Source organism: Vespula pensylvanica, chromosome 24 (genome assembly GCF_014466175.1).
Source record: "Vespula pensylvanica isolate Volc-1 chromosome 24, ASM1446617v1, whole genome shotgun sequence".
NCBI classification, from domain to species: Eukaryota; Metazoa; Arthropoda; class Insecta; order Hymenoptera; family Vespidae; genus Vespula; species Vespula pensylvanica.
The window spans coordinates 67,128-86,911 of NC_057708.1; the positions used below are offsets into that span (position 1 = coordinate 67,128).

The following is a 19,784-nucleotide window of genomic DNA, read 5'->3' on the forward strand; positions in this document are numbered from 1 at the left end:
CGCTACTTATCTCTATAGACAGTTTTCTTATTTCTTTCATCTTAACCAAAGAGCGTTTCTCGCTTTTTAAGTTTTTCCTTTCTCTCTCACATTTATTCTCTCTCTCTCTCTCTCTCTCTCTGTCTCACTCTCACTTGCATTCTCTCTTATTATTAGTGGTATTTACGATTCTGTACGCTGTAAAATCGCCATCAACATTCAGTAAGATAATCTTCAACCATCGCAACGACTGAAAAAATGAAAATGTTCACCTATGATTGATTTGTGTCGGAGTGGTAAAGCGTCGAGTTCACCCAACGACTTCTACGCGTAATCGTGCTGGTATTAAAAACAATGATTCTTGATAAGGTCATCGACATGGATCGGTATGGACGAAATATTACACGCAAAACACATGTAACGATGATGAGACCCGATACAGATGAACATTTTCTCTCTTTATATATTGCTTAACTTTGTCATTTCTTTATATTGGAATTATTAGAATGCCTATGATAGCGCAAGGAAATTCTTGATATATTTATAGAAATCAATAGATAAGAATCGTAAATAGATATTAGGCATGCTGTTAAGCCGAATAGTAACATGCAATTGCATGATTAAAATAAATATATAAAAGAATAAATACTAGAACTTATTCGAAGGACAACTTATACAATTTGTTATTTCGGCATAAGAAAGTTCAATTTGCGATTTTTGAATAAATTGCGATCACTTTGTGTCCACAGCCAGAGCACGATCGATTAAAAACTTCGTCGCTTATATCATTCGTAGTACGTTTAGTCTTCTAGTGTCTTTATCTCTAAAAAAAAAAAAAAAAAAAAAAAGGAGAAAAAAAAAAAGAAAAGAAAAGAAAGGAGAAAAAAGAGAGAGAAAAAAAAGAAAAAAAAAAGAAAGAAGAAACTGTGCCGATCACACCCACGCTTAAAGAATCAATCATTTTTTTTTGCTCGACTTTCCTCGATTGCATCGAAGGATAAGGTCGAAAGATAACATTGATTTCATCCAATGTTAAACATCACTTTCAAATTTAGCGTAAAAATGTAGCACTGATCGGTGCTATTCCGTTCGCAAAAATTCGCGACTTTCCTTGATCAACATTTGCGATACGGTCAAGGTAGTTTCCCTTAAATTATTCGCACTCTACGGGCAAAAATATTACAAACAAAATATCTTGCCGAATTTCTTATACGCGTCAACGGACATCCCGTTCGAAGCGTTCGTAATTGATAAACGGAGATGGAAATTTCTTCAAGAGAAATATGCGATAGCAAAGATAACGATTCGAGAGATCCTTTTTCTTTGAGAAGATTTTTCAACTTCGTAAAAGAAATATATGCCGATTAGAGATTTATATACGGTTACGTTGGATCGATCGCGTCGATCGCTGCGATAATTAAAATTCCATCGATTCTTTGATGCTCTTTTAAGTTTACGTTCGGATCGGAGAGAAGAGGAATATCGATCGGAGAAGTACTCTCATGATAGAAACAGTACGAACGAATACGACGACAATGTCGTTTCAGTTTACACCCGAATTTGCCAGAATTTAGTGTAGACATCTAAATGTTGAATTTGTTAGAAGTGACTGGAAAAAAGAAGAAGAAGAAGAAGAAGAAGAAGAAGAAGAAGAAGAAGAAGAAGGAGAAGAAGAAGGAGAAGAAGAAAAGAAAAGGAAGAAAAAGAAAACGAAAGAAACGTAAGTAAAGATGGAAAATAGACAAACTCGTTCGATGTCAATGATATAGGATCGAAGCGCAAAATATTATTTTCTCAAGACTCGTAGAACCCACGTAGCTCTACTACGATCGCTTTATCGTTTCGATTGAAATCGTAGTCGCAATAGCCGTCACTTCGACCGATAGATGCTAAGGAATACCGCGAACGGGACAAACGCGTTACAAGTGCCAGCGAACGTACAGGAACAGGACAAAAGGGCGATGGAAGTGAGTCGCGCGCATCGGTGTCCAATGTAAAGTAACCTTTCCTCAAACTAACTTGATCTTCCTTTGATTCTGTCAGACGGTTGAATGCGAGGTCGAGGAAGGTTGCGTGATAGACGCCGTCGTCGTAGACGGTGAAGTGGAATTCGATGGAGAACTGACGACGACCACCGGCTTGACCAATGTCGTGGTATTAAGGTACTGAGCATTTACGAGCGGCATTTGTCCCACGGACTTGAGAATGGGAGTGGTAATCATTTTTCCCGCAAGACTCGACGGTGCCAGAATGTGAGCGGTCACTTGATTCCCTTGAGAGACCACGGTCATCGGCGTGACTATCGGCGTCAGACCGGAAAGAGGAGTATGTTGGCCGACTATGTGAGCTATACTTTCTGTGGACGGAGCATTTTGCATCACTGTCGAACCCGCCTTTCCCGTCGTTGTTTGGAGCGAGACTCCCGCGTGGCTCAAGGTCAATCCTAGAACGACATAAGAATCCTTAATCGGCGCGTTCGTTTGTCGGCGTTCGTAAGAACGTGGAAAGGTGGATCGTTGTCGTCCACGTTCAAAGCGACTCGCGACCTAAGCCGTTCGCGCGAGCCGTTCTGCAAATGGTTCTTTTTCTTTGGCACCGAATCATAGCGCGAGCGCAACCACCTTGCGACCCGGCCTTGGAGCATGGTGCGTTCGCTTAAAAGTAAAAGATAACAAGGAACGAAGCGCACCGTTTGCGGGGAGAATGTTCAATTCTGCGCCACCGGGAAGTCTGGTTAGCTCCGAACCGTTTCCACCGACCAGCGTCACCCCTCCGACCATCTTATGCGCGGTTTGCGTCGTCTCCCCCGTTCTGATTCTCGTTTGGGCATCTATAAAATCGATAGATCACGTATCTCTCTTCGATGCGCGTAATCGAAACGAAGAATAACATTCCTCGATGGTAAGAGAAAAAGAAAGAAAAAGAAGGAAAAGAAAAAGTAGGCATCGACGGTTTGCTCTTTTTTCTTTTTTTTTTTTTTTTTTTCCGGATCGACATACTCACTGGAGACGTTTAAAGCGGGAGAGTGAGCGGTAAGAACCAACGGTCTTCCTTCGTTTCCAGAATGTACGAACGTAACGGGTCTGACGTCGCTCGCGGACGATTGCACTGCGAGAGCCAACGGTCTATCGTTGTTCGACAGATTAGAATGCACGAACGTCACACGATTGTCGTTAGCCGTGGACGAGTGAACGACCAGCGCCACGGGCCTTGGCTCGCTTCCAGTGTTGGATTGCACGGCAATCAGCGGTCTCGATTGATCCGAAGAATTTTGCACGGCCAACGTGAGCGGCCGGGATTCATTGTTAGCACCGGCGGCTGCGGCTGCGGCGGCGGCAGCGGCGGCGGCATGCGTAACGAGCAACTGCCTGGTGTCGCCGGGTATCACCCTGAGACCAGGGCCGATATGCGAAAGGGTCGGCACGATCGTCGCCAGTCCTTGACCCGTGTTTAACATTTGGGCGCTTATCGGTAGATGCAGATGAGACTGTTGCACCAAATTCGTGGGCGACGTCGCCACTTTCTCCTGCGAAAAGATCACCGTGACCGTATGCCGACCTAAGCTGAGATGTCAAGAGAGATAGAGAGGGGGAGGAGGGGGGGGGAGAGGGAGAGAAGCATATTTTCGTTACCTGGGCCGGAGTAGGAATGGTAGGCGTCCCTGCGGGTCCCACGCCAGGACTCGAGCTCGCCGGTGGACTTTCCCTCGAACTTTGAGCAAGATTCAATCCCTGCGTTTGACAGACTACGGCGGCCGTAGCTACTTGATTGTGGATATTGGAACTCGTGTTCGTTGTTTGAAGCGCTTGCGGCGAGCTAGCCGTCGCAGCGCTGCTAAGACTGCTCGTACTGCTGTATCTGGTGCCGCCGCGCGCAAGACCGGCCACCTCGAATTCCATGCTTTCTGGAACTTTTATAGCGCGAGCGAACGCGTTCCACCGTTGAATCTATCATTCGATCGACGCGACACTACGTTAATCTATTTCGTCATTACCATTTTTCGTTGCCGCAGCTTCCGTGGACGAATTCTGTTCTGGCAGTAGAGTATTGAAGTCGATGTGATCCCACGTTGCCGCGAGCTCCTTCTTCAAAGCGACCAGCCTCTGTTGCGCCGCAATCTTTTCTCTCGCCAGCCTTTCCATCTCGTGTTCGTACTCGCGCTCTTTTCTTCTCAGCGCCTTTAGGCAAAATTGAAAGAAAAAGAAAAAAAAAGAAAAAAAAAAAGAAACACAAGGTACAAACCGTAGAAATGTTCGAAAGAAATTCCTCGAAAGTGGCGTTCCACCCTTTCGAGCGTCGACCGAGATACTCTCGACCGACGACATCGGTTTCGAACTTCCCTCGACACTTGTCCTTTCGAGCTTTTCGCTTTCGTCCTGAATCTGTGCGCACGTGGCGCAATGATCGACGGAAAGGAGAGAAAGGAAAAGAGTGGGGAAAGTCGGCGAGCGAAGGTGGACTTTGCGCTAATAGACGCACGCGCGACTCGACGAAGCACGTGGCTCGAACTGTTTCGCGATACATCTACCCCCTCCCTTCTCCCACCCCTATCCCTTCCCCTTTCCACGCTCTTCCCACCTTTGCAATCTCTTAATTTCTTTAAAAGCGTATCGCGAGGAACGACGAACGGAGGAAATAATTCGGACTGATCGATCGAACGGTCCGAGTATCGCACGACGTTAAAGGATTTCTTTAACGACGCGAGCAAAATATGACAGGATCTTTTCGTCCTCACCCACTGCACGACGTTTACGAAGCGAGTCGACGCGCATTTCTAAACCCGTACCGTTGCGTCGAAACACGATGATCTAATCCTTTCACCCGAGCCTCGCACCTAAGCAGCGATACTTGGAGTTCGGCCGTTATTTTTCGCGATCCGCGCGCGCGAAACGAAAACGGATCGAAAGTGGCAAGACGATCGAGTCGAGTTATTTCTATAAAGGACCATCGTAAGCGTCCCGAAGAAAATAAATGACGCCGTTATTCCGTGTACCTGTATATGTCTGATGGCCGCGTGTAAAATAGAAAGATTCGACGACTTTTTTTCATCTTGCGACGGTAACTGTCTCTTGAGCAGCTCGAAACATTCCTTTAGATGCGCTCTTCGATTTTTCTCCAACTTGTTGTGTACCTCTCTTGTACCAGATCGAATCACGCACGGCCTGTAACGATCGTTTATTTATTTATTTTTTTTTTTTTTTTTTTTACTTTCTTCGCACGAATCATTTATCGGAAATCGAACGACGTTACTCTTACCCATTTCTGTGTTTCTTATTGTCGTGACCAGTTTCCACGTCAACGACGAGATTGCCGACGCTTTGCTGCGAGTGATTCGAATTGTGATTCTCCAAGTAATGATTTTGCGTCGTGTTATGATTATTCTGATGATGATGATGATGATGATGAAGTTGTTGCTGTTGATACTGCGGCGCCGGTGGTGGCGCCGGTGATTGCTGTTGTTGCTGTTGTATTTGTTGTTGCTGCTGTTGTTGTTGTTGTTGTTGTTGTTGCTGCTGCTGCTGTTGATGATGATGATGGTGATGATGGTGATGATGATGGTGATGATGATGATGAGAGGCAGAATGAAGAGCATTTACGTGACTGGTGAGATTGACGTTCGCGACCGGCGGCGTGGCGCGGGAATTTGCGATCACCGGACTCCCTCGGGCAGAAACGCTCGTATGATTCCCATTTGTTCTGGTATTTTCCAACGGCTCCTCCTCTGAAACGTTATTACGGATTGTTATCGGTACGATCGCTTTCAAGTACATTTATATCGTCGAACGGATCTCCGGCAAAGAAAAAATTTCGTCCGAGTTATTGAAGAATGCGTATTATAGAGATTTGACTCGTTTAAGATCGAAGCGCGATCCTTCGAGTTCGGCGATAGCGCAAAGGCGATTTAAGTACTCGAGCTACGGTCGAACCTGAATGGTCGTACTTTCGTCTAAGATTAGCGAACGTGTTTCGTCACCGACGGCGATGGTTTCGATCCGACTTTGCCTTGTTTTTCGCTCGCTCGCCCGACAGCCTTCACCCGTCGAAACTCGAACGCGGAGGTCGCGATACCGGAAATGCCTTTCCTTCTCTTTCCTACTCTTTTTCTTCGATCATTCTACTTTTCACGAAATCGTACGGCGTCCCCGACGTGACGCGAAAATTGTTCGCGCGTAGTCGAAACTCGTCGCTACGACGAAGACCCGAGAGAACTTTCTTCTTCGCGACTCGATTCGCCGCGTCGCTATAAATTAGCGCGGCACGTGTACGCGCATGCAGCCTAACTCTCCATTCATGTACCAAAGACTTGGCAAAGCCCCGTCGCATAACTCGCAGTTTCTTCCATCTATTTCTGACTCGAACGAAGAACCGAACGAGAGAATCCTAAAACGAGAATTCCACGTACGCGAGAGTTCGGAGACAAAAACAAAAAAAAGAAAAAGAAAAAAAAAGAAAAAGGGCGAAAAAGATAAAAGGTAGTAGGAGGAAGAAGAGATATTCGAAGAATCGTCGCGCGAGACGTTTCGATCTCCGCGTTTGGGGAAAAGAACCGAAGGAGAAAGAAAGAAAAAATAGTGGCCCGAATGGACGATCGAAGTAAACGTCGAAAAGAGATTAGCCGTCTCTTCGCGGCTTTAGTACAATGTCACGGCCGAGATAGGAACGCGTTCCGCGAGATAACGCGCCAGAAATGTTTACGAGCGCGCGAGCGATATTTTTTTCGATGGAAAAAAATGAGCAGTGGGATAAATTGAAACTTAATTATTTACTTCTTACGTAACCTATTTTTTATTTTTCCTTTTAGCGGTAGATTATTTTTTTCTATTCGCTTCTCGACAAAATCAAGCGTTAATATCCCGTATAATCGATTTTTGAAATTGTCATCGTTATCGTTAGATCGCTTATAGACGATTTAGACGAAATCGTTAAAAAGTCGCGATAGTCAGCTCACCGAGGAAATAGTGTCGTATCCATTTTTTCTTGGGCGGAGGGCACATCCAGTTACGTATAGGTTCGTCCTTGACGACTACATCGATTATACCGACGACCTGCGTCGATGAGAGATTATTCGCGTTCCTGAGACCGCTGACATTGTTATTGCTCTCTTTACTTTCGACGACAACGTCATTGCCGTCTTTCTCGTCTTTGTCCGCATCGTCGTCGTCGTCGTCGTCGCCGTCGCCGTCGCCATCGTCGTCGTCGTCGTCGTCGTCGTCGTCGTCGTCGTCGTCGTCGTCGTCGTCGTCGTCGTCGTCGTCGTTCCTCGAATCCGCCCCCGAAGTACCTTCAATGGTATTGACATTTTTTCGAGATCGAGTCATCGTGGTATCTTCGCCGTTCAACGAAACGTCCATCTTCTCCGAGAAGAGTTTGATGCTTAAACGTTATTCGTTCGACGAATCTCGAAAGGTACGCGATCGCGAATAATCCACGTGGACGGTCCTACGTACGCGCTCGCAAAACTTTTCAAATTGATTATTTCTATATAGGTTTTTTCACAATTCATAATACATACGCATATCCGTTTCCGATCTTTTTAACGCGAAAATTCAGGCAACGTGGCTGCAGCTCTTACTACAATTTAACGTTTTATCCGTTTCAAGGATACTTTTGCGTTACGTACATTTCCGAAAATAAATTAAGTCAATGACGCGACGAGACAAAGAACCGTGAAACTCGTTGAGAGCGCGCGAAAGAAGAATGGTAGCATCGAAGGAAGCAACAGGATCGCTCGCTCGCTCGCTCGTCGTGACAACACGACGACGACGGCGGCGACGGCGACGACGGCGACGACGAGGACGGCGACGACGAGGACGACGACGACGACGACGACGACGACGACGAGGACGAGATTGCTTCTGGAATCGTTCGTCAAGTTTTCTTCCTTCTTCAAATATCGAGTCAACGCGTCGTAAGAACGTAACGTGATTCTTGAACGATTTAAAGACCCAAGATACATTCGTTCTTCCCTTTTTTGCTTTCTTCGTAAAAGATCGATGCAACGAAATTCAAACCGCGTAGACTCGCTAACGTCGACTGACACCACACGACCAAACAACCGACCCCTGTCACTGCTTCGAAGCAGAAAGACGCCTCCCCCTTTTTCCCACTCGCCGATCACGTAAAACGATCGCGACGTTCGAAAAAGAGGAAAAGAGAGATACGCGGAAGACAAGAAAGGTCGAAGCGCGATTCGAGCAACGACCAGAAACGTCAACGAGTTTACTTACCATCGATGATGAGCATTTTTTCTTCGCAAAGAAATTCATCTGGCTCGGCACGATCCCTTTTCAATTTGACACCTGCAACGAGAAAGACGAAAGAGCTTATTCCAAGGAGTTTGCTCGTAACGGAGGAAACGACTAGCTCGTTAAGAAAAAAAAAAAAAAAAGAAAAGAAAAAGGTAACACGACCGAAACGCGAAAACGCGCGTTTCGTATCGCCCGTTAACGGCCGAATCCACAGGTCGATAAAGAATGAAAAATTGAAAGAGCCGCATCTCCACGTGATGCAAGGGGGGGAGAGAGAGAGAGCGTGTCGAGGATAATAGAAGAGAGGGGAAAATCCGAGTACCAGCTCGCGCGCTAGTGAAAGAGGCGAACGACGAGGGAGCCGGTGTCTCCTATCTCTGTCTCTCTCTCTCTACTTTTTCTCCCATTCCCCCTCAATGGCAGGTCAGGAAGAAGGACGGAACCGGCAACATCGTGGATTGATCAGACTGCCACGCGGTCTGTCCCGCGTGGTGGGGGTTCGCCGGGGACAAGGAGCATGCGCGATGCACGCGCTCCGTATGCACTCCGTGCGTATGCGCCGCTTCGCTTATAACCGCCGCATTCGTAGCCGCGTGCTCTTCGCTCTTTTTCTCATCCGCTGCGCACGCTCCCCCCGTACGCTCGCTCGATCCCATTCTCGCTTACGCCATTTTACTCTTCTCCCCTCTTTCTCTCCTCGAGAAGAGACACCACGTCGACGCGAGCTTATTGCTCTCGTCGTCGCTCGGACGTTTGCGCGAACGATCGTACGTACGTACGATCCCCTTTGGATGCGAACCCCTTTGGATCGTTTTCGAAGAGACGAGTGGCGAAGAAACCAACGATGGACGACTGTTAAGGAAATGGAACGAAAGATGTACGAGCAGAGAGAGAGAGAGAGAGAGAGAGAGAGAGAGAGAGAGAGAGATGGATAGATACGCGCGCACACACAACAGAGAGAGAGAGAGAGAGTAAAAAGGTGCGCGTATAATGTTTTTACGGGCAATGGGAGTAGGTGGCGCGCGAGCACGTGAATGAAGCGCAGAAAATCTGTCGTAGTTTCTAAAGTCACTGACCGGGGGTTCCTTTCGCTTCCCCTCCGACGGCAGGCACGTTCCAGGTCTTTAGCCCCCTCCTCTGGCAGCGTCGATCGGCGCTTAGCACCACGGTCACCGTGCCCACCCCTCCCCTTCTCTCCTCTCCGCTCCACTCCACTCCACTACACTCCACTTCTCTTCGCTCGTCGGTGAGCACTATCGCTTGCCCGGACCTCTACCTTCGACGACACTCGACGCGACTTAACCGGAGCTCGCCCCGTACGAACCGCTCGCGACCTTCTCCTCCATCGACGACGACGACGACGACGACGACGACGAAACGCAAGAGCTACCATCCGACTCGACGTCGCTCGCGTAGAATCGAAACTTTTTTGCCATCCAACATCCATGACCCCTTATTCGACGATAAATACTTTTACTCGCTCGTTTACCAGTCAGCCCTCCCACCGTGGTTCGCGTACGATCGGCGTATCGAGCGATCGAAAGGTATATACCGAAGAGAAAATTTCCAAGGAGAAGAGTAACGAAACGCAGCCGCGCCTTTCTCGCAAGGGGGAAACTCGTGTATCTGTGTATGAGTGTGTGCGTTGTATTCGTACGCGAGCGATAGGCTCGAGGACGGACGAAGGAGGACGGAGAAGCGTGAGGAGTCGTCGAGATGCGGCGCGTGGTACTCACCACGTGGCTCGGTAGAATTGTGATGGTTAGAGTGGGGAGCGACGGCGAGCGGGTGATCGGAGGAGGAGGAGGAACTGCTCGCGACGCGCTCCCTCTTCTTCTCCTGCTGCTCGACGAAGCGCGCCGCTTCCAGCAACGTTTCCAGGCTCATTCTTGACGATTCGATCGTCCTCTCGATAACGTTGCTTCGGCTCGCGACGATACCGTCCTTCCTCCTTACGATACCGTCCCAAGGATCGGTATCGCGCCTTTGCGCGACCTACGAATCGTCGTCGTTGTCGCCACTACTCCTTTTTCTTTCTTTCCTTCCGTCGTTGTTGTTAGTTGCTTCCGCCGCCGCCGCCGCCTCCGCCGCCGCCGCCGCCGCCGCCGCCGCCTCCTCCTCCACCACCGCCGTTGTCGATGTCGTTCTTATCGTCGTAGCTAATTCTTCTACCGATGCCGTTGACGTTACTACTGCCGTCGTTGTATCCGTTACTGCTACCCACCGCGAATGGCCAATCTGCGTTGAAAAGAAAACGCGCTATTACACGTTCGTCGATCCTTTCGTCGAATTTGAAAAAGGGGAACAACGAGGAGCTGCGAGGTCGAATAACGAAAGCCATCGGTAAAAGACCGAGAAGAAGGAGAGCGAGGAGGACGAGAAAACGTTCCTACGCGAATCTTTCCTTTCCGCTCGTCGTCTCCTTTCGTCGTAGACGAGCGAACGGCCTCGTTGCGTCGAGCCTCTTTCCTATTGGTTTTTCGTTAGCTTCGCGTTCGTTCTCCTTCTCAAAAGTTCGATCCAACTTTTGAGCAATTTGAAAATTTAACAATGTGTTATGGAACGCGATTAGTAGCGCGTCCCAACATACGTCACGTGACTTAGGCGTGACGTAATGCGGAGCGCGCGGGAAGCGTCGCTTCGTCCCCTCCCACGCGGCACGAGCGGAAAGGGACGGAGCGAGAAGTTTTAACTCGCACGCGAATGTTCCATCTCGTCGTGTTGTCGTTGCGTTGCGTCGTTGTTATCTTTTTTCTCGTATCGTTGAACGAGCAACAGAGAGCGAGCGAGCGAGCGAGCGAGAGAGAGAGAGAGAGAGAGAGAGAGAGAGAGAGAGAGAGAGAGAGAAATTCTCTCCTTCGAACGCACCGCCGCCGCCGCCGCCGCCGCCGCCGCGCGCCAAGTACGCTGCCGCGACAATCGCGCTAAATAAAAATTGAATGAAACTTTGTCAAACCTATGGCAGTTTTTCGTCCAGAGAATAAAATCCCGACGGCTAATCTTTTATTCGCGATATCAACGATACCCGGAGATCGAACGATCGACGTCGTTCGCTCGCAGCACCTTCGAATTGACGCATTCTCCTTCCGCGCGTCTCTTGGAAACGTCTCTTGCTTTGAAAATTACCATCGTACGCCGACGAGAGAGGTAAAATATCACGAGGAAAATGCGATCGTCGGTTAAATCACGTAACTTGGAGCCTAGAAACGAGTCGAGGACGACTTTTGCACGATTCGACGTTGCACACGAGGGGAGGGAAGAGAAAAGAAGCCTGGACGAGGGTACGGACGAGCGAGGAGAGGGGAGACACGACGCACGACGAGACAAGAGGCGGGAAAGGCGAAGCGAGGAACGAGGTTTCGGCGTTGATTCGAACGGCGGGGGAATATCCGCGTGAAACGTGACAACGAAGACGCGAAACTTTCGAAGAATGCGACCGAACTCGTACGCTCGGCTTTCGTACGGAAATAGGAAAAAAAAAAAAAGGGACAGGAGGCGAAAGGAGGAGGTAAAAGAGACGATGGGTAACGTCGGACGGCAGGAGAGCGACGAAAGGGCGAAAGGGCGATAGGGGACGGGGACGGGAGAAGGAGCTCGCGATCTCAAAGTATTCGGGGGTCGCCGCGCGCGATAATTCAAGAAGCGGCGCCGCGAGACGAGGAGACGCATCGAGCAGAGCTCCTTATAAACTGACAAAGCGACACACGCACGCATAAGCTCGCGATGTATCCGCCGACGCACGTACCGCCGGCCAATCGGAGCTCCTCGTGCCGTGACGTCATGGCCTCGAGTATTCGCCCATTGGTCGAATCTATTATGGCACGGAAAACACGCCACGCAACCACCTATACGCTTACACAGACACGCGCGCACACGCGCGATAACGTTAGACATAACACGTACGACACAATACGCGTACTCTACACGAACGTCGATCAAATAGGCGATAGTCTCTCTCTCTCCCCGATAGAATAACGATCTACGGTAGCTTCCTCTCACTGACGAGCAGCGGGCGTGGTGATAACGAGGAAAGCTTACGTAGAATGCACCGAGAGAGTGGCTCGTACGTCCGCGACTTTGTACCGCGGCTCGCAACACGGTGAGAGTCAACGCGCGCGCGCGCGCGCGCGCACGTACGCGAGCGTACTCACACTCGCGCGCTCTCGTGCACACAGGCACGGGCGCGCTCGCGCGCGCGCGCGCGTACGTACGTACGTAGCACTCACACACAATTCTGACACTCTTTCGAAGAAAAGGATAAGGTTGAGAACGGAGGAGAAAGAGGTAATTATAAGAGCGAGAGAGAGAGAAAGACGCAAAAGAAAAGAGTGCGAGAGAGATCGATCACTCTCGCGATTATTTCCGCGCGTCATATCTCTTCTCTCTCTCTCTCTCTCTCTCTCTTTCACACACACACGCCACACACTTTTTCTCTCGCTCCATCTTTCTCTCTCTCTCTCTCTCGCGCTCGCTCGCTCGCTCGCTCGCTCGCTCTCTTTCTCTCTCTCTCTCTCTCTCTCTCTCTCTCTATCTTTCTCCTCTTGTCAAACGTACCGTAGAGACGGACGCAAAACCGAACACGAGGGAGGAGTACGTTTCGCGTTAACTGAGCCACCGGTCGTCCCTAGACGTTTCGGAGCACACACGATGGTTATAACCTGATCGATCTGGCGCGTGGCAGAAACATTTTACAAGTGTTAACCACTGCGCATCAACAGCCATGCTTGCTTGGCCACGATTCACGTGTCTGGGCTCCGACTTACGGGCCAATGGTAGTGCGTTTCGTGACGTCATCCTGCTCTATCGACCAATGAACGCGGCCCATGTGACGCAGCAGTTCGGCTGGGCGTGTGAGAGTAGTGTCGAGCTCCCTGCATATCTCGTCGCCCGTTACCCAGTGCACTTTTTTCAGCATTTTTTCGACGAACCTTTCGCGATTATCGTACAACGACCGATCGAAATATACGCGAGTTTCGCTAATGTCTTACGATCGTCCGGTAAATTGCCGGGTGTTATAAGAAAAGCTTTCGTACTAGGCTCTTACCTTTCGCGTCGACGCCAGAACGGAGCTGAGTATCGCGCACGCGAGAAAGAGACAGAATGAAAGAGCGGAAGGGTGGGGGTAGCACAGGGAGAGGGAGAGGGAGAGGGAGTGATCAGACGAGAGGAGGAGAACGGGAGAAGGAGAAAGAGAGAGGTATCGTACACGCAGAGCACACCCGACACCCGGCTGGCCCGGGCAAATACTCGCTCCGATCTTGGCGGCGTCACTCTCTGCCACCTTTTGTCACGTTCTTTCTCTGTCACATGGATCATCGCCGTGCGCAGTTGCCATGTCTCGAGCCGAGAGGCGCGCTTCGTTGTTTACTTAAATGTGTGCGCGCATCGTTTTCACGATTACTCCATTTTTCCTCCTACGACGTTTTCGGTCGTACGTCGAATCGCGCGTCTCCGCGTAGAGAATCTACCTCGTTTCAACGAGTTTTTACAGAATTAAAATAAAAAAAAGAGCTAATTCGATTTCTCTCGTCAAGACGTTTCTGAAAATTACGCGTCGAAAATTATTCTCCGCTTTCTTAAACGAGCCGAAACGCGATCGGGTAAATAATTCTTACTCGTGACAGGAATAAAAGGTTTCGTCTAGCCTTTATTACGTAAACAATCCTCGAAGAGAATCTTTTACACTGAGAGTTACACTCTTTTACGTACGAGTACTATATATCTAATTTACTAAAATATTATTTGTCGTCTTTGTTCGCTCGAGCAAAGAGAAAAAAATGGATAAATAAAGGTTCCCTTTATACGCCGGAGTAGATGGTTCAAGTACGATGGAACTTTCGATAAATTAAACGATTCGATTCTTATTGTTTACAAACACTCGTACGAGTGTAAATACGATCGAAAGTAACGTAGCTGTAAGAATAAAAATCACGTTTCGACGAATCTTATTAACGTACAAATCGAATATTATCTCTAAAGAATAGAGCTACGACGTTGACAAAACGTCAAAAATATCCTACTACATAGTTCGGTTATCACGAGATGATGTATCATGTATATATAGATATTGTTATAGGTATCGTTTCGTACACAAGCACGCACACACACACACACGCGCGCGCGCACACGTAATAGAGTAAACAACTTTAAAATTTACTTTGATCAAAACATACGAGATACAACAATGACGTTTGTCGTATATAAATCAACAACACTACTAGTTTCTTCTTCCAAACGAAACTTTCCCACACAACGGACTGGCCGCGATGGATAGATGGCTCGACTGTCCGGATCTCCAGACCTTGCATCCGAGACTTCGTAAGAGACAAAGCCTCTGTCAGGTAACGTACGACAGCTTCCAAAAAAAATAAGAAACAGCCTTGCTTTAGGAGTTTTCGGGAAAAGTATGGCAAGAACTTGAATTTCCACGAGACGTGTCGTATAATAGCATCGGGGCTGTGTGCGTGTGTGCGTGTCTCAACGCAAAATTCTAACGATCCTTCAAATAATTTCCTTCTAATCGTCGACATTATTGCGGGTGATATTGATTTTTAAGCCGTCTTTACGTTTTCCCATTCGTTTTACGATTTGTAATCGTTGATTTGTAACACGATGAGAGCAAGAAAATACTGATATAACCTTTGCCTTTCCTAAAACATCGACTCTCTTCGATGCTACATAAATATTAGTTATAGATCTCTGAATAAGAATTTCAAATTATACAGTACAATGTTCTTGAATTTCAAATCTTCCTCATTCGTCGCGTTGTATATCTCGATCGATGTTTACATTCTACTTTAAGCCACTACCTTTGAGGACTCTTCGCTCGAATATTCTATGAAGAAGAATCGATCTATTTTACACAACCCTGAAGCAGAAGGGCGGCCACAGTCTTCTATGGTTACTGCAGCCTGATATTTAATATTCTTCTCTTCGTTGTACAATTATATATATTTCTTTTTTGCAAACAATCACGTTCGATCTATCACGAAGCATACTAAATGACAACAAAGTACACGTTAAAAAAATCCTCATCGTGCATATCGTACAAGCTGTGAAAACAGAATAATCGAAGACGACTCTTGTTTGTAATTATGTCTTCTCTATTATAAAAACGAATTTACTAAAATTGTAATAAAATACCAATTGTAACTAACGTTTTAACAAAGTATTGGTTATCTACTCAAATTGCTAACGTAAAGATGTTTTAGTTCCGTCTTTGGTGCATTTTCGAAAAGGGCTGCTCGATTCTGTCCTTCTCCTTTTTTAACCCAATGCCCGTAAACTCTAAATGCACAGCCATCGATAATCTGTAAAAAAAAAAAAAAAAGGAGATTGGACAAAGTTGAAACGTAAATAATTAAAAATTGTAACATCTTCAATACCTTTCGTAAGATCTTTATTCTGTAAGGATCGGTGCAAGCCACTTGAGTCGAAAGTGGTTCGGGCGTAATGTGAAGTCGTTTAATACGTATCACTGCTCGAACGCAAAGAATCGCTAACTGAAATCTTCTTCGTGCATTAAATGACTTTGCCTTTAATTCCTGTGCGAATTCAAACGAATTAAGAGAATATAAACGAGTACTAACGATTAAAATAAAATAAATCAAATTAGTTTATTTATCATGTATCATTCCATTTCATAAATGTAACTATGCTAGACCATTCGACCGTTTACTCCAAATTTCAAAACTGTACGATCGATTACGTTCTAAAAATCGTTCTATGCGATATCGAAACGTTCGCGCACACAATCGGATAGAGGCACGCGGAGACGGTCTTTAAAGGGAATCTACTAGTCTACTACGTTACTTTATGCATAAAAATGGAAAAGCGTGAACATGCGTATTATTGGCGTAATAAAACTTCATTTCTATTTATTAATTATCGTAGCGTTGAATAAGTACTTAGTTGTTATAAAAAAAAAAAAAAACATTCCAATCGCAAGTACATGCGGAAGGGAAACAATTTTGAAGATAAGAACGGCGTGTTCTAAAATCTGAGGTGAAAGAAATTTCAAAAGTTACAAGTATCTCTATGTGGAATGATTAATAAATGAAAGACGTTAAGAAAACGGTATCTTGATCCATAAAACGATTGTACAAGTAACGTTAACCGGAAAAATTATTAATCGTTAGTTATTCCACAAATGGTAGAAGAAAATTAGAATTCGTGTAATCCCAAACAAAAGAATAACAGAAATAATTTTTTACCAAAGCTAATTGAGATATCCTACTCAGACGTCGTGAGTTAGATGACAGTGAACGCTTTAGAGGGGCGATGTCTTGATCCCACAACTGTAACGTTAAGAGTTCTTTACAATATAAGATACGATAATAAAAATTCGAAATGACTTGATCTTGTTAAAATTGCAGTAATTGTCTTTAGTAACTCGTAGAGAAATATAAATTACAGCATTGTTTGAACTGACGTATGTAATTCGTACCTGCGGCCCTTTGTTAGTCAAAAAGAAATTAATTCGTATACATCAATTGGATATAGTTTTGTATAAAATTGCAAATACGTGATGTAAATGATATGTGCAATGGGAAGCGAATGCATTAGAAATAATCGTTAAATGCTACGAACGAATGTGTCATAAAAGCCGTAGTCTTTCATGTTTACATCCAATAATTGTTAATGTTTTTTGCACCGCTGCCGTATTCTAGGCTGGAAATGTAAAACGATACATCGTGTAAACAAAGTTTTGTACGCATAAAAAAATATGAGGATTCGCTATAATGGATATGAAACAACGAGAAGAAGAAGAAGAAATGAGAGATGCTGCTTTTTTTTCGTTCTTTAATAATGCTTTTTAACGTAATCATAAAATAAACAACCAGCGTTGATATAAGCATATAACTAAATACGAAACAATACGATCTTATGCCAAACTATAGGAAATGTTTTTTGAAAACATTTAAGATATAATACATGCTTTGTATATTCGAACTTTACTAACATTAATTTTTCATGAAAATACATACCACTGTATGGAAAAAAGAATGTTCCAATGCTTCTTTTATCGATATTCTTTTTTTTGGGTCAACAACTAATAATTTTCTTATTAAATCTTTTGGAGCTTCTGCAAATATATATATATATATATATGTATGTGTGTGTGTGTGCGCGCGCGCGCGCGTATACGTACGCAAGAGCAATACGAAATATTGCCAACAAAAAGAATAAGAATCTTGAAAGAAAAAGGTCTCTCGTTCAAAGTTACTTAGAAATAAACGAAATATAAATATATAAAAAACATGTCACACCTGTGATGTCTGCCCATTCTGGAGATGTAAACGAATACTTTCCTTCCATTATATTCCTTAGCATGACCATTTGTTTTCGATGCCAAAATGGGGGACAACCAACTAATAAGGTAAACATAATCACTCCACAAGCCCATCTGAGAAGAGATAAACATTGGCTTGTAGACCCTTATTATGCACATAACGCATACATCATTAGAAAATCAATGGATCACAGTTATGGTATATCCTGCATATATTTTTGTCGGTTAGTTAGTTTAAGAAAGTATATGTTGGTTAGGTTAACGAATGACATTTCCTTTGGCAAACGATAAAAGCTCAACTATCGAAAATAGATAACGGCGCTTACATGTCGACTTCGAATCCGTAACCATCGGCATTTTCGAACATGTTGCACTTCAAGACTTCCGGTGCTAGATATCCGGGTGTTCCGCACAGATCTACGAATAGTAGGAGAAATAGGAAGCATTAAGAAAAATTATTCTTCCTTTCGTACTTGCACGGATTCCTCCCAAATATACGAAAATTTAACAAACCGTATAATTTATCTCCAGATTTCAACATCCTTGCAAAGCCAAAATCTGTTATTTTTACATTAAGGCTATCGTCGAGCAATATATTTTCTGGTTTCAAATCTCTATGAACTATACCCTGATTATGTACATGCAGAACTCCTTCAAATACTTGTCTCATGATATAACGCGTTTTCTTTTCGGACAGCGTTACGACGGATGTGAGGTAGTCGAATAGTTCCCCATTTTTACAAAGTTCAAAAATTAAAAATATAAACGTGCTAGATTCGAATACATCGTGTAATTCAACTGAAAATTAGAGAGACATTAAGATTTAAAAAACAGCAATATACGTGACTTTGGTAAAATTCATAGGAACGATACCACGAGATAACGTCGTAATAAACTTGATATCCATTTCGAGGACGACAACGGTTAACGTAACGATTAAAAAATCTTACTGATATAAGGGTGTCCGGCTACTCTACGCAAAATATGTACTTCCTGTAACGTAGCATCTTTCATAGTATGTCCTTCGGTAGACTCGTGAGGTTCGTTGCTAATATCTATAATCTTAGCCGCGTATTCTATACCAGTTTCTTTTTCTATACATCTTCTTACAGTCGACGATATCCCTCTGCAACACGAAAAGTTTTCGTTGAAAACTATATTTGGTAAAAATGATAAATATAGTGCACGCACGAATATACGAATATAGAATATACGAGATAATAGAATAAAATTGTTGCTATCTTTAGAAATTCGGTGTGGACGCACACATACAATTACATAATAAATATATACATATACGCGCGCGCGCGCGCGCGCGCACAATGCAATCGTATGCGTGTAACGTACGTATTACAAGAAGCACGCGCGCGCGAGTTATATCTCTTACATCTCAATATACATATATCTTTTCCCGCAAAAAGATTAATAACAATAACGATGTTACCAACAAAGACAACGACGATGGCAATGATAGTGACGACAATAGCGATACTGCTCGTTACATGTATTTGCAACGATTATCAATGTTTTATGACGAAATCAGGGGGCATCGTGCAAATTCAATAGATATTATTCGAAAAAACAGTGGGAACTTTTTAATGGAACGTACGACGAACCTTCCAAGAATCTCTTTAGGCTCGTATTTCGCATAAAATCCCTTTGCGGCGTCCTTGTCTGGCAAAAGGTCATCTCCTTCGTCTTTTGCCATTTTAAACGAGCGATTTGTCTCATTTGCATCACATGGAAAAAGTGCAAATATCTATTGCATGCTCGAAGAGTACAGAGGATACGAGTAGCAACGAAACGGATACTTCTTCACTCGAGACGACCGTCATGTCCACAAGACGCTATCCGTTCGTTTTCGCTCGACGACGATCGCGGTAGTCGGAGCAATCGAAAACTTTGTACGACTCGTAGCGATCGTTCGGACGATCATAAATGATAGGTCACACAAATAAAACGTGCATACACTGTCATAGACGAAAGAGAATCGTCACGAGGAACGCGAAAAGTGGGGCTTTCGAAAGAACGGGGACGAAGAATAGAACGTGCGAACGTGGTAACACTGGACAAAAATAATAGTGAAATTTAGTACGACGTATGAAGCAAAGGGGGCTCTCTTGTGAATTTCGTCGACTCGACGAACAAAAGAATCAAATACTGCCTTAATACCGTTCGATATCGCAGAGTCGAATATCGATTAGCTAATACCGCGAACGAATAATTCGACGCGTATCGACGGTTATTGGAAAAATATTCCTCCG

At 45.2% G+C, this 19,784-nt stretch overlaps 2 protein-coding genes across 14 annotated transcripts; both read right to left on the reverse strand.

The window, feature by feature from the left end:
- Positions 1-1,666: 1,666 nt before the first annotated feature.
- Positions 1,667-13,581, reverse strand: LOC122637111 (max-binding protein MNT-like). 12 transcript variants are annotated; one of them, XM_043829026.1, is made up of 12 exons: positions 12,783-12,977; positions 9,965-10,466; positions 8,208-8,279; positions 6,929-7,261; positions 5,577-5,701; positions 5,236-5,498; positions 4,973-5,141; positions 3,974-4,157; positions 3,612-3,889; positions 2,983-3,505; positions 2,669-2,809; positions 1,667-2,422 (listed from the first exon to the last, which is right to left on the reverse strand). In XM_043829026.1, the coding sequence occupies exons 2-12, from the start codon at positions 10,113-10,115 to the stop codon at positions 2,019-2,021; spliced, it is 2,643 nt and encodes an 880-aa protein (XP_043684961.1). In that variant the 5' UTR covers positions 10,116-10,466; positions 12,783-12,977; the 3' UTR covers positions 1,667-2,018. The 12 variants fall into 12 exon arrangements, with proteins under 12 accessions (XP_043684961.1, XP_043684957.1, XP_043684960.1 ...); XM_043829022.1 differs by lacking the exon at positions 12,783-12,977 and adding an exon at positions 13,273-13,581 and having other exon boundaries at positions 5,236-5,701; XM_043829025.1 differs by lacking the exon at positions 12,783-12,977 and adding an exon at positions 12,992-13,260 and having other exon boundaries at positions 5,236-5,701.
- Positions 13,582-13,855: 274 nt separating this feature from the next.
- On the reverse strand, positions 13,856-19,612 carry LOC122637122 (phosphorylase b kinase gamma catalytic chain, skeletal muscle/heart isoform). 2 transcript variants are annotated; one of them, XM_043829057.1, is made up of 9 exons: positions 19,137-19,611; positions 18,471-18,646; positions 18,034-18,318; positions 17,847-17,937; positions 17,498-17,634; positions 17,216-17,313; positions 16,442-16,525; positions 15,614-15,772; positions 13,856-15,538 (listed from the first exon to the last, which is right to left on the reverse strand). In XM_043829057.1, exons 1-9 carry the CDS (start codon positions 19,226-19,228, stop codon positions 15,404-15,406), a joined length of 1,257 nt encoding a protein of 418 aa, XP_043684992.1. In that variant the 5' UTR covers positions 19,229-19,611; the 3' UTR covers positions 13,856-15,403. The 2 variants fall into 2 exon arrangements, with proteins under 2 accessions (XP_043684992.1, XP_043684993.1); XM_043829058.1 differs by lacking the exon at positions 16,442-16,525 and having other exon boundaries at positions 19,137-19,612.
- Positions 19,613-19,784: the final 172 nt, after the last annotated feature.